Source organism: Pipistrellus hanaki (assembly GCF_964339955.1).
Source record: "Pipistrellus hanaki genome assembly, chromosome: 8".
In the NCBI taxonomy this organism is placed as follows: domain Eukaryota; kingdom Metazoa; phylum Chordata; class Mammalia; order Chiroptera; family Vespertilionidae; genus Pipistrellus; species Pipistrellus hanaki.
In genome coordinates, this window is record NC_140510.1 from 75080191 (window position 1) to 75094087 (window position 13897).

The following is a 13897-nucleotide window of genomic DNA, read 5'->3' on the forward strand; positions in this document are numbered from 1 at the left end:
AATTAATTTGAAAGTCTCTTGATGGAAATTATTAAAATACTAGAAGCCCGATGCATGAAATTTGTACAAGGGGCTCGGCCCTCACAGCGGCAGCCCTTGCAGCCCCAACTTCGTCCAGAAGGTCACCTGGAAGGTGGTTCGGCTGTCTGGTCTGATTAGCATGTTACGTTTTTATTATTATAGATATTTGCTCTGTTCTCATAGACTATAGAGTAAATGATTATGTAGCTTATTTAAAAGTGAGAGCTTAATTGTAAGTTCTGTTCCTGAGGTAGGAGTTTTCAATTATTAGCATAGATTGTTTTGTTATTTAGAAAATCTACATATTAGATAGTAGGCATGTATTTCTATTTTTAGGTTTGGTCTGAGATCGGAAAAGGCTTTCTAGATGGATCACTTGATAAAAGTACAACTCGGAAAAAACAATATGAAGATGGTAAGTTTTGCAACTCTTAATTTTTAGTGAGGACAAAAAGATATGTGCTTTATTTTATTTTTTAATTTTATTGATTTTCCACAGAGAGGAAGGGAGAAGAGAGGGAAAGAGAGCTAGAAACGTTGAGAGAGAAACATCGACCAGCTGCCTCCTGCACACCCCCCACTGGGGATGCACCTGCAACCAATGTACATGCCCTTGACCGGAATCGAACCTAGGACCTCTCAGTCCACAGACCGACGCTCTATCCACTGAGCCAAACCGGTTTCGGCTGTGCTTTATTTTAATAGGGCTATTTTGGAACAATGAAATTATAAATTATGGGGGTTTTTTCTCTCTTTTTCCCCCCACTACATTGCCCATATTGGAAGTTCTTAAACAAAAGAGAGGAAAAAGCAATGAAGTTATAAATGAAATTCTAGCATTCATTGCAGAATGAGAATGCTATACAGTTGGTATAGCCTACAAGATGAATGGAGAATATAAGGGTACAAACTTAGGAAAGCATTTTGATGACATATGTTAAGATTAATAAATGATGGATTAAATTATCTAGGAGAAAAATATTTCTTGGCTATTTCTGCAAGTAGAAAACCAGAAACAATCTAAATGTCCAACAACATAGGAACTGTTAAGGAAATCATATCAACATAATTAAATATTTTGTAATATTTGTGAAAAAGTAGCAACATAAAAATTATTGCCATTATAACACTGAGTAAAAATATTTTCAAGCCCTAGCTGGTTTGGCTCAGTATATAGAGCATTGGCCTGTGGACTCAAGGGTCCTGGATTTGATTCCCATCAAGGGCACGTGCCTGGGTTGTGGGCTCGGTCCCCAGTCGGGGGCATGCAGGAGGCAGCCGATAGATGATTTTCTCTCATCATTGATGTTTCTGTCTCTTTCTTACTCTCCCTTCCTCTCTGAAATAAATAAAAATACATTTAAAAAGTATTTTCAAAATTGTTTGGCATTGGTTACAACTTTGTAAACTCAGAAAAATAGTCTTAGTTTAAGATGGCTCCCCTAAGTTATTCTCCCCCTTTTTATTTTATTTTACATATTTTGTCAATAATTTAGTGATTGTAATGCTTTAATATCTTTATTCTGAGTTGCTTCAATTCCTTTTTTGGAGGTAGGCTGAGGTAAATTAAAATACATAAACTGCATTGGAATAATGGATTATTTTCTTTATATAACAGTATTGCTCCTCAGGATTCTCTTCTTTTATTCTTTCAACAAATGTTTATTGAGGCCTATGTGTGCTGGGCCCTCTTTGTATAGAAGACAGCAATCCTTGTTCTCATGGGGCTGACCATTTCAGTAATTCCCTCATGTCCAACCTAAGTCCAGAAAAGCCAATTTAATTGATATGTTTTTTGTTATCTGGTTTTTGTAACCATTCTGATTATCTTGATGGGTGCATTTAGAGTACTTCCCCTTAATAAAAAATGTATTTCACAAACATTGGTTCAATTAAATAAATGAAAATGAATAATTTATAGTTTTTTAGATTCTAAATAAAGTAGATTGAATAATAAAGCAAACAAAAATTCCTGTCTTTGTGGCAGCACATTCTAGTGGAAAGAGGCAAACAATAATCTAAATAAATAAACGCAATTGTGTGTTAAAAAATGCAAAGTGCTGCAGAGAAAATTAAATCAGGAAGTGGGGGATAGGGAGTGCCAGTGGTGAGGAGGGTATAGTCTTAAATAAGGCCTCACCGAGTTAGGAGACCTTTGAGCAAACAGTTGTAAAAGGTAAGGTAACGTCATGTGGACATCCTATGTCCAAGGGAAGAATATTCCATGTAGAGGAAAAGTAATTGCAAAATCCTTGAGGTGGGATTCTCCATGGTGCATTTGAGGTATAACGGGGTATGGCTGGGGTGAATTGAGTCAGAGAGGAATAGAAGGATATGAGACTACAATGATTGGGGGAGAGGGGCAGATTTTGTCTGGTTTGTAGATCATTGTGTGAATAGGTTCTTACTATGAGATAGGAAGCCACTGGAAGGTTTTGAGCAGAGTTACGATCTGAATTACTGGTATGTTTTTAAAGGATCACTCGGTTGGAGGTACCCAGAGCAGAAGAGGGAAGACTACTTAGGAAACTATTGCAATGAACCAGGCAAGAGAAATAATATGGTGTGGACTCGGTGGCAGGCAACAGAAAATAAAATAAGGGAGAATAATAATGTATTTGGAAGATAGCGACAGATTAGATGTGGGGTATAAGAGAGAAGGAGGATACCATGTTCTAGGCCTAAGTAATTGGAAATTAAAGCTATTGGGAAATAAGATGGACGGACTAGGGAGATCAGCTTTGAGGGGAAAGATCAAGGTTCAGTTTTGGATATGGTATGTTTAATATGTTTCATACAGCCAACAGGAGATGCTGAGATGGTTATAAGAGATATGAGTCTGGAGTTCAGGGGAAAGAGGTCCTGACTAGAAATATAAATTTGGGAGTGTTAAGTACATAGATTGTATTTAAAGCCTTGGGGCTAGTGATCACCAATCTAATTGGATGTAATAGCAAAAGAGAAGAGTTCCAAATATTGATTTGTGACCTTGGACATTCTATCATGAAAAAATTCTAGAGATGAGGAGGAATCAGACAAAGGAGACTGAGAATAGGCAGGTGGGAGAGTGGGAGGAAAGCTTCGAGCCTGGGAGAGTCTGAATCCTGGAAGCCAAATGACAAAGTGTTTCCTGCAAGTAAGTGGTCAACATCATTAAATCCTGTGACAGGTCAGGTAAGATGGGAACTGAGAAATGATCTTTGGATAATTCTTTTGACTGTTGGATATCAGCTATTCTATATCTTTTAGGTTTTAGGAGTTTTTTTTTTTTTTTAATATATAGATTCTTATTGATTTCAGAGAGGAAGGGAGAGGGACAGAAAGATAGAAACATCAGTGATAAGAGAGAGTCATTGATAGGTGCCTCCTGAATGCCCCACCCTGGGGATTGAGCCTGCATCCTGGGCCTGTTCCCTGACTGGGAATCCAACATGACCTCCTGGTTCATAGGTAACATTCAGCCATTGAGCAATGCTGGCTTGGGCTTTTTCTTGTTATTTCACATCTGTTTCTGTCCCTAAACTGGGTGATGCCTGATTTGAGAGAAGAATGAAGTTAAGAGGACAGAAATTAGAAGGGAGGTGGATAATATCAGGGAAGAGGTATATGTGTGTGGAGGCCTCTAAGGTGTTGGCATTATCCTACTTATTGACCTGGGTGGCAATATTATGGGTGTTTGCTTTATAATTATTCCTTAGATGGTACATATGTATCTTATGCACTTTTTAAAATAAATGTATAAAATTTAGTAAAAGAGAAGGAAAAGAAAGTAGATGAATTTAAACATAAATTAGCTTTTTAAAAATTGTTGGTTACTACTTTACCTTTGAAAATTTTATTCTGTAGTAATAGCATTATACAGAAATATTTTAAAGTTTAATCTTTACAAGTGCATATATTCTAATTTTTTTTTCTTCGCTAAGCCCTTATGCAACTGGAATCTATTTTGAAGAAAATCATAAAAGAACGAAAAGGAAAGAACGTTAGTCAATGTACTTTCATTGACTCCTTAATACAGGGAAACCTTAATGACCAACAGGTAATGCAATTGTTAAACATTTTTCAAATAAAAGATAATCACACATTTATAGAGTTTGGTTTTTATTCATTTAATCCAGATGGTCTCCAAAATCCAATGGCTTTCTTTTCTTTTACTGTACATCATCCATAAACAATATTAGTATTTAGTCTCCTGTTATTTAGCTCTTTGAAGCAGCTGTTTATTATTTAATAACTAGAGGCCCGGCGTATGAAATTTGTAAACTCAGAGGGGACCCCCAGCCTGACCTGCACTCTCTGTTAATCGGACATCTCCCTAGGGGTCCTTAGTGCTGCTGCGGAGGTGGGAGAGGCTCCCATTGCCACCGCTGAGCTCGCAGCCCGGCTTCTGGCTGAGCAGCGCCCCCCCGTGGGAGCACACTGACCGCCAGGAGGCAGCTCCTGCATAGAGTGTCTGCTCCCTGGTGGTCAGTGCATGTCAGAGTGACCGGTTGTTGCGCTGTTTGGTCAATTCGCATATTAGCGTTTTATTATATAGCATTGGGAAACAAATATTGAGCAAAAATCTCTCATCATAAAATAGGAGGGCCCGTATAAGCCTTTATCGACTAAGCTGCTCTGCCTGCGTGACCAGATATAAAGCTTGGCTTGTTCCAGTGCGTGTCTGTTACTCCAAGCACACCTGTGGTGGTGTCAGGCAAAGGACAGGCGTGAAGCCATTTTGCCACACCCTTTTATTGTAGGAATCCTCAGCCCCATTCTGCACATGCAAGTTTTCATAGGCAGAAGCGACTTTTTGGTGTGTGTGTGAGTGCAGGAATTGAGTCAGGCTCCAAGGATGGTGAGTGGCAGGGTTATACGGTTCCTGAGGCTTCATTGCTGCAGCAGGCCAAGTTTATTTGCAAAAATTATGAGACAGTAATATAGATAATGTTTACTGCATGGAAAAAGGCAATGTGATATTTAGATTGGTTCTTCTATAGATTTTTTAAGTGAAACAAAGAAATATAGACTTTCCCCTTACCTTGACCCCAGTTCTGTGCTCTAGGTTATTTTAGTAGGGCCTGATACAGGCCACCTTGCATTTCATTCTTCCTAAACTTCATTTTGTTTTCTAGATCCTAGAAGACAGTATGATATTTTCTCTGGCAAGTTGCATAATAACTGCAAAATGTAAGTATTCCTTGATTCCTTCTTGAGATAGAGTATAAAATATACACGGGTAAAGCTATTCTAAAATAAAGGAAACACTCTTTATAATTTCCCCCCTCTTCTTTTTTATTCTTGTTTGCAAGGCTTGATTCACACAGGTACCTTTTAAAAAACGCCAGGTGTTCTATACCACCTTTGAACATTGCCATAAAATTTTTGTCACAGTTTACGGATTGTGAATTCTAGTTAGTGCTTTTAAAATGAACTGTTATTGACACCTTCCCAACCGACTAGTGAGCTTTTCAGGTTCCTGCTGAGGCATTTCACTTTGACCCTGTTCGGTCTGCTGTTATTAAAGCCTACCAGCAGAACAGATGAGCCACAGGAATCATGATTCAGAAGCACTCTTGTCAGATTAAAGGTGTTTTGTTTTTTTCCCAAAATCTAAAATGTGTGTGATATGTTTCTAAGTTTCCTTACTGAATTTTAGTTTAGTAGAATTCCATTCATTCATACAATATTTATAAAAGTTTGTGTATATCTATAAAAATATACTAACATAAAATGTTAAAGGAAGTACTAAAATATTAGTTTAAAATCCCAAAAAATTCATGTTCACTTGAAGGATTCATTTACCACTCTTTCTGTTGAAGGAACTTTTCTTAAAAATAAAGATTACAAATACAAACTCCCATCAGTTTTTCTTGCTGTAAAATTTTCAACATTAAAAGATGTCCAGATATTATAAATTAAATGGAGTTAAAGTAAGCTTGTGTAAATATGATGTATTGAACCTTTTTTTTTTTTTTAAATTCTCAACTGAGTATATATTTTTATTGGTTTTTCATTTTGAGAGAGAGAGAGACAGACAGACAGACAGAGACAGAAATCAGTTGCCTCCTGTGTGAGCCCCAATTGGGCATCCCGAAACCTAGGTATGTGCCCTGATGGGGAATTGAACCCCAAACCTTTTGGTGTAGGAGATGATGCTCTAACCGACTGAGCCACCCGCCAGGGCTGTATTGGATCTTTTTTTAAAATGCTTACCTTGTTTTAAAATTTTATTGCATTAAAATAAATTTTTGCTGAAGTCCTTAAAGTAAATCTGAATCACTTGTCCTCTAGATGTCACAAAAAGTGATCATTTCCAAGCTTCAGTTAATATTTTAATCTGATTTGCTGTTTTTAGGGGAAATATTCAGAGGATTATTTCTTTGCATTGGGCTGGTTGTTTTTAAGTCACTTCTGAAGTTTTTGAGAGGCAAGATAGGCAGGAAACCATCAAGTTCCTCCTCTGCAGCTTACTTAAACCTTGAACCAGGCACTTGCCTACGCATTTTCCCCTTTTCTAAAATAAGGAGTTAGTTGTAGACGACCTCCAACTATCTTCCCAGGATAAAATTGTGTCTTGGTTCAGTGGTATAATTAAAGAATGTTCAGAGACTTAAAATCACACCTTGAAGCTATCCCTAGTCATACTTTATTTTTAGTAGAGCTCTACAAAAGCACCAATGTTTGAAATTATTAAGCTTTTACAGTTACGTTATTTTTTATTTTTTTTTATTTTTTTTTAATTAATTAATTAATTAATTTATTTATTTATTTATTTTTTTTACATATTTTCTTGATTTTTTTTATTGCCCCCCTCCCTCCCTCCCACACATCCCCTCCCTCCCCATAGTTTTATGTCCATTGGTTGTACTTATATGCATTTATACAAGTCCTTCGGTTGATCTATTATCTCCCCCTGATATCCCTACCCTCCCCACTGTAATTTGACAGTCTGCCTGTTGCTTTACTTTCTCTATATCTGTCTCTTGGTTCATCAGTTTATAAAGATCTTTATCATCCACCGATGTGTGAGGTCATGTGGTGTTTCTCTTTCGTTGATTGGCTTATTTCACTCAGCATGATGCTCTCCAATTCCATCCAGGTTGCTGCAAATGATGAGAATTCCTTCTTCTTTATGGCAGCATAGTATTCCATTGTGTAGATGTACCATAGTTTTTGGATCCAATCATCTGCTGACGGGCACCTAGGCTGTTTCCAAATTCTGGCTATTGTAGATTGTGCTGCTATGAACATAGGGGTGCATATATCCTTTCTGATTGGTGTTTCTAGTTTCTTGGGATATATTCCTAGAAGTGGGATTACTGGGTCAAATGGGAGTTCCATTTTCAGTTTTTTGAGGAAACTCCACACTGTTCTCCACAGTGGTTGCACCAGTCTGCATTCCCACCAGCAGTGCACGAGGGTTCCTTTTTCTCCGCAACCTCGCCAACACTTGTCGTTTGTTGATTTGTTGATGTTGGCCATTCTGACAGGTGTGAGATGGTACCGCATTGTTGTTTTGATTTGCACCTCTCGGATAATTAGTGACTTTGAGCATGTTTTCATGTGCCTTTTGGCCTTCCTTCTGTCTTCTTTTGAAAATATTCTGTTTAGGTCCATTGCCCATTTTTTAATTGGATCATTCATCTTCCTTTTATTTAGTTGTATAAGCTGTCTGTAAATGTTGGAGATTAAACCTTTATCAGTGGTAATATTTGCAAATATGATCTCCCACACCATGGGCTTTCTTGTTGTTTTATTGATGGTTTCTTTTGCTGTAAAAAAGCTTTTTATTTTGAAGTAGTCCCATTTGTTTATTTTCTCTTTAGCTTCCATTGCCCTAGGGGCAGTATCAGTGAAGAAGTTATTTTGGCATACGTCTGAGATTTTGCTACCTGTGGATGCTTCTAGTATTTTTATGGTTTCCCGTCTGATGTTTAAGTCCTGTATCCATTTTGAGTTTATCCTTGTGAATGGTGTAAGTTGGTGATCTAGTTTCATTCTTTTGCATGTGTCTGTCCAATTTTCCCAACACCATTTATTGAAGAGACTGTCTTGACTCCATTGTATATTCGTGCCTCCTTTGTCAAATATTAATTGAGCATAGTGATTTGGGTTGATATCTGGGTTCTCAATTCTATTCCATTGATCTATTTGTCTGTTCTTGTGCCAGTACCAGGCTGTTTTGAGAACAGTGGCTTTGTAGTATAGTTTGAAGTCTGATATTGAGATCCCTCCTACTTTACTCTTCTTTCTCAGAATTGCTGTGGCTATTCGGGGTCTTTTATTGTTCCAAATGAACTTTTGGAGAGTTCTTTCTAGGTCAGTGAAATATGTCGTTGGTATTTTAATGGGGAGTGCATTGAACCTATAGATTGCTTTAGGAAGTATGGACATTTTGATGATGTTGATTCTACCAATCCATGAACATGGTATGTTCTTCCATCTCCTTACATCTTCCTCTATCTCTTTTTTCAGTGTCGTGTAGTTTTCCGCAAATAGGTCCTTTATTTCTTTAGTTAAATTTATTCCTAGGTATCTTAATTTTTTTGGTGCGATGGTGAATGGAATTGCTTTTTTAGCCTCTGTTTCTGTAGTTTCACTGTTGGTGTATAGAAATGCCATGGATTTCTTGGCATTAATTTTATATCCTGCTACGTTGCCAAATTCATTTATTAAGTCAATTAGTTTTTTAATGGAGTCTTTTGGGTTTTTTATGTACAATATCATGTCATCTGCAAATAAGGATAACTTTACTTCTTCTTTTCCAATTTGGATGCCTTTTATTTCCTCCTCTTGTCTAATTGCAATGGCTAGTACTTCCAGAACTATGTCAAACAGGAGTGGCGAGAGTGGGCATCCCTGTCTTGTTCCTGTTCTTAGAGGGAATGGTTTTAGTTTTTGCCCATTGAGTATAATGTTGGCTGTGGGTTTATCATATATAGCTTTTATTATGTTGAGATATGATCCTTGTACTCCCACCTTTTTAAGAGTTTTTAACAGGAAAGGGTGTTGGATTTTGTCAAATGCTTTTTCTGCGTCAATTGATATGACTATATGATTTTTATCTTTCAATTTGTTTATGTGATGTATCACGTTTATTGATTTGCGGATATTGTACCATCCTTGCATTCCTCGAATAAATCCTACTTGGTCATGGTGTATGATCTTTGTGATGTTCTTCTGGAGTCGATTTGCTAGAATTTTGTTGAGGATTTTGGCATCTATGTTCATGAGGGATATTGGCCTGTAATTCTCTTTCATTGAGTTGTCTTTATCTGGTTTTGGTATTAGGGTGATGTTGGCTTCATAGAAGGAGTTCGGAAGTGTTCCTTCCTCTTGGATTTTTTGGAATAGTCTGAGGAGGATAGGTTTTAGTTCTTCCTTGAATGTTTGGTAAAACTCTCCTGTGAAGCCATCTGGCCCTGGGCTTTTGTTTGCTGGAAGCTTTTTGATGACGGTTTCAATTTCTTCCCACGTCACTGGTCTATTGAGATTTTTAGATTCTTCCTGATTGAGTTTTGGCAGTTTGTATTTTTCTAGGAATATGTCCATTTCCTCCAGGTTGTTTAGTTTGTTGGAATAGAGTTGTTCGTAGTATTTTGTAACAATCTGTTGTATTTCGGTGGGGTCTGTTGTTATTTCACCTCTTTCATTTCTGATTTTGTTTATTTGGGTCCTCTCTCTTTGTTTCTTGGTTAGCCTGGCTAGAGGTCCATCAGTCTTGTTTATCCTTTCGAAGAACCAGCTCTTGGTTTTGTTGATCTTATGTATTGTTTCTTTGGTCTCTATGTCATTTATCTGTGCTCTGATTTTTGTTATTTCCTTCCTTCTGCTTACACTGGGTTTTTCTTGTTGCTCTTTTTCTAACTCTTTGAGTTGTAGAGTTAGTTCATCTGTTACCATTTTTTCTAGTTTTTTGCAATAGGCTTGTAAGGATATGAACTTCCCTCTCAAAACTGCTTTTGCTGTGTCCCATAGATTTTGGATTGTTGTGTTTTCATTGTCATTTGTTGCCAGGATGTTTTTAATTTCTTCCTTGATTTCTCTGGTAACCCAGTCTTTGTTTAATAGCATGTTGTTTAGTCTCCATGTATTTGATTTCTTTGGATTATTTTTATTGTAATTAATTTCCAGTTTTATGCCACTATGGTCTGAGAAGATGCTTGATATGATTTCTATCTTCTTGAATTTGAAGAGACTTTGCCTATGTCCCAAAATGTGGTCTATCTTTGAGAATGTCCCATGTGCACTTGAGAAGAATGTATATTCTGTGGCTTTGGGGTGGAATGTTCTAAAGATGTCAATTAATTCCATCTGGTCTAGTGAGTCGTTTAGGATTGATATTTCTTTGCTGATTTTTTGTTTAGATGATTTGTCGAAGGGTGACAGTGGGGTATTAAAATCTCCTACTATGATTGTATTGCTATTAATCTCTCCCTTAATGTCCTCCAGCAGTTTTTTTATGTATTTGGGTGCTCCTGTATTGGGTGCATATATATTTACCAGGGTTATTTCTTCTTGTTGGATTGTACCCTTTAGTATTATGAAGTGGCCTTCATTATCTCTTGTTATGTCCTTCACTCTGAGATCTAATTTGTCAGATATAAGTATTGCTACCCCAGCTTTTCTTTCCTTTCCATTTGCCTGGAAAACTTTTTTCCATCCCTTCACCCTCAGTCTGTGTGCATCTTTTTTTCTGAGGTGGGTTTCTTGTAGGCAACAGATGTAAGGGTCTTGTTTTCTTATCCAATCTGACACCCTATGTCTTTTGATTGGAGCATTTAATCCATTTACATTTAAGGTTATTATTGATAGGTACTCATTTGATGGCATTTTTATTCTATACCCATGTTCCTTCTTCAATTCCTATTTCTTTATTTTTACAGTAGACCCTTTAGCATTTCTTGCATTGCTGGTTTGGTGGAGATAAATTCCTTCAGTCTTTTTTTGTCTGTGAAGCTCCTGATTTCCCCTTCAATTTTGATTGATAGTCTTGCTGGGTACAGTATTCTTGGATTCAAACCCTTCCTTTGCATGACTTTGTATATTTCATCCCATTCCCTTCTGGCCTGATATGTTTCTGTTGAGAAATCAGTTGCTAGTCTGATGGGGGTTCCTTTGTAAGTAACTTTCTGTCTCTCTCTGGCTGCTTTTAAGATTCTTACTTTGTCGTTGTTGTTTGCCACTTTAATTATAATGTGCCTTGGCGTCTGTCTTCTGGGATTCATTTTGCTTGGGACTCTGCGAGCATCTTGGATTTGTGTGGGTTTTTTCTTCTCTATCTCAGGAAACCTTTCTGTCATTATTTCTTGAAATACTTTTTCCACGTCTACCTCAGTTTCCTTTCCTTCTGGAACCCCTATTATTCGAATATTATTTTGTTTTGTAATGTCCCAAAGCTCCCGTAGGCTCTCCTCCTGCTTTTTAATCTTTTTTTCTAGAAGCTGCTCTAATTGGGTATTTTTTTCCATCTTGTCTTCTAGCTCACTGATGCGGTCTTCCGCTTCATCTAGTCTACTCTTGATGCTTTCTATTGAGTTCTTCATGGTAGCGATGTCATTTTTCATTTCTTCTTGGTTCTTCCTCAATTCCTGATGGTTCTTCTTCATTTCTTCTTGGTTATTGTCAAATTTCTCTTCCATTCTTTTTAGCCAACCAATAATCATTATTCTGAACTCTTGCTCTGGTAGGCTGCTTGCCTCTGGCTCGTTTACTTCCTTTTCTGGTGATGCCTGCTTTTCTTTCATTTGTGGGGTGTTTCTTTGTCTTCCCATGGTACCTCTTTTCAGGATGTCTGGTTATATGGTGTTCTTTCTCTTGCGTTAATTTATAGGTGCAAAATACAACACTACCAGGTACAACACGAGAGGCACTTAACAGGAATGTATTTACAATATTAATAACCTCTAATAAAGGTAACCCCTAGCGATAGGCAAATTAGGGTATAGGAGAGAAGGAAGGAAGGAAGGTAAAAGTAAAATAAAGAAAAATTAAAAAAAAAAAAAAAGTCAAAGAAGAAATAAAGTAATGACAAAATGAAGTTAGAAAACAGGGAGAAAAAGAAGAGAGAGTAAGAGAGAGAGAGAGAGAGAGAGAGAGAGAGAGAGAGAGAGAGAGAGAGAGAGAGAGAGAGAGAGAAGAAGCAAACTAAAAAAATGGGAAACAAACTATATATATGTGGAGAAAATTGCCATAGATCAACCACTGAGCCCAGCCAATGCCGGTAACAATACTTGGAGATTAATACAAACTACAATACAATATCCACTATTATTAAGTAAGGTTATGATATACAGAAGTCAAAGAAACAAACAAAAACAGAGGATTTAAAAAAAAATACAAAGCAACAATAACAACACTGGAATAAGCATAACAATTTCACTGAAAAGCACAAATATTCACAATAATCAACCTTCACTCAAACAATGAGAAAAGGATAGAAAGTAGAACCGTTTTTTTTTGTGTTTTTTTTTTTTTTTAACTAGTTAATATAGTGCAGAGAGTGATATTTATACACTTGTATCAGGGGTTGGAACTTAGGTCTATGAGTATAGTGAGAGCTTTAGCAGGGGGTATACAGAAAGAATAGAGGAAAAACTAAAGCCGGAAAGGGATAGGATAAACTGGAGACTAAAAGGTTAAAGTTTAGTAAGAGAGTGATGGGGTAAAGGTCGAATTGAGATAGGGTTGAATGATGCTATAGTAGAGATTAAAATAGAATGAAGGTTACTCCCAATGTAAAATAAAGACGAAGTAAAATGGTACTGGGGAGGAAAAGAAAAAGAAAAAAAAAATTGCAAAATAGCAGTAGTAATAGTGAAGATAGAGATTGAAAAATGTAATAATTGAAAAGGTAAAATCAAGTAAGGAAAAAAGAAAAAAAATCGTTTCTGAAGTAAAAGATGTAAAAAATGAAAATTAAATAAAAAATGTAAAAAATGAAAATAAAATAAAGAATAGTATAATTAGCATAAAATTGTCCAGTAGAGTTCAATCACTTCCTCTGTTATTGTATTTGGTATGCCTGGTTCTTTGATCAGAGAGTCTTGCAGTTCCCAGCTTTCCACTGCACCTCAGTTTTGTAAGGTAGTCCTTAATTTTAGGTAGGCTATATCTTAGTTATTTGTGTCCATTTATTTTTGATTAATTAAAAGAAAAAGAAAAAGAAAAAAGAAAAAAAAAAAAAAGAAAAAAAAAGAAAAAAAAAAAAAAAAGGCAGTTTGTAGTTCAGCCCTTAGGTGTCAGTGTTACTGGTTTGACCTCCCAGACTTTGGTTGCTCTGGCCTTCTTTCTCTCTGGGGGCGGGCCCTCGCAGCTCTCCTGGGCTACAATATAGGCGGGGCCGCGGCCGCACTGGGGGCGGGGCCTCGCGGCGCTTTGGTGCTACAATATATCAATAGGTGGGGCCGTGGAGCTCAGGGCCGCACTGGGGGCGGGGCCTCGCGGGAGCAATGGGGCTATCGCAGCCTGAACTCTCAGCCTAGCCACGCAAACTCTGACCTTTCTGTGGGTGGTTGAAGAGCTTCCTTGAATCCACGCGCTTGCTCCGATCGGGGCGCCACAGGTGCTCGATGGACTCCTCGGCTGTGGGTTTTCCAGGCCTCAGAGAAGCTGCTCCCTTCCTGGTAGGGTGGCGCCGCCTTTGCTCCGAGCCCGGAGCTCCGGGAGAAGTCGGGAGTGCTGGCCGCTTGGTCAGGAAAAATTGTCCAGCGGACACTTCCTTACCTTCCTAGAGTGATCCGCTGCCCCTTAGCTGCTAATCAACATTCCCTGAGCGACTCAGATGTTGCTTCTATCTGTTTTGGGACCGGGGTCAGAACAAGTCCATCTGTTCGGTCGCCATCTTCAAGCTCCGCCTATCTACGTTATTTTTTAAATGACCATTTAGTCA

The 13897-nt window shown here is 37.6% G+C and overlaps 1 protein-coding gene across 1 annotated transcript in view; it reads left to right on the forward strand.

The window, feature by feature from the left end:
* Positions 1 to 13897, forward strand: part of CYP20A1 (cytochrome P450 family 20 subfamily A member 1) — a 36425-nt gene that overhangs the window by 12769 nt on the left and 9759 nt on the right. Inside the window, exons 6-8 of the mRNA XM_084893259.1 lie at positions 358 to 436; positions 3945 to 4060; positions 5139 to 5193. Of these exons, the coding sequence (XP_084749385.1) occupies positions 358 to 436; positions 3945 to 4060; positions 5139 to 5193 (250 nt within the window). The remainder of the gene's footprint in view (positions 1 to 357; positions 437 to 3944; positions 4061 to 5138; positions 5194 to 13897) is intronic.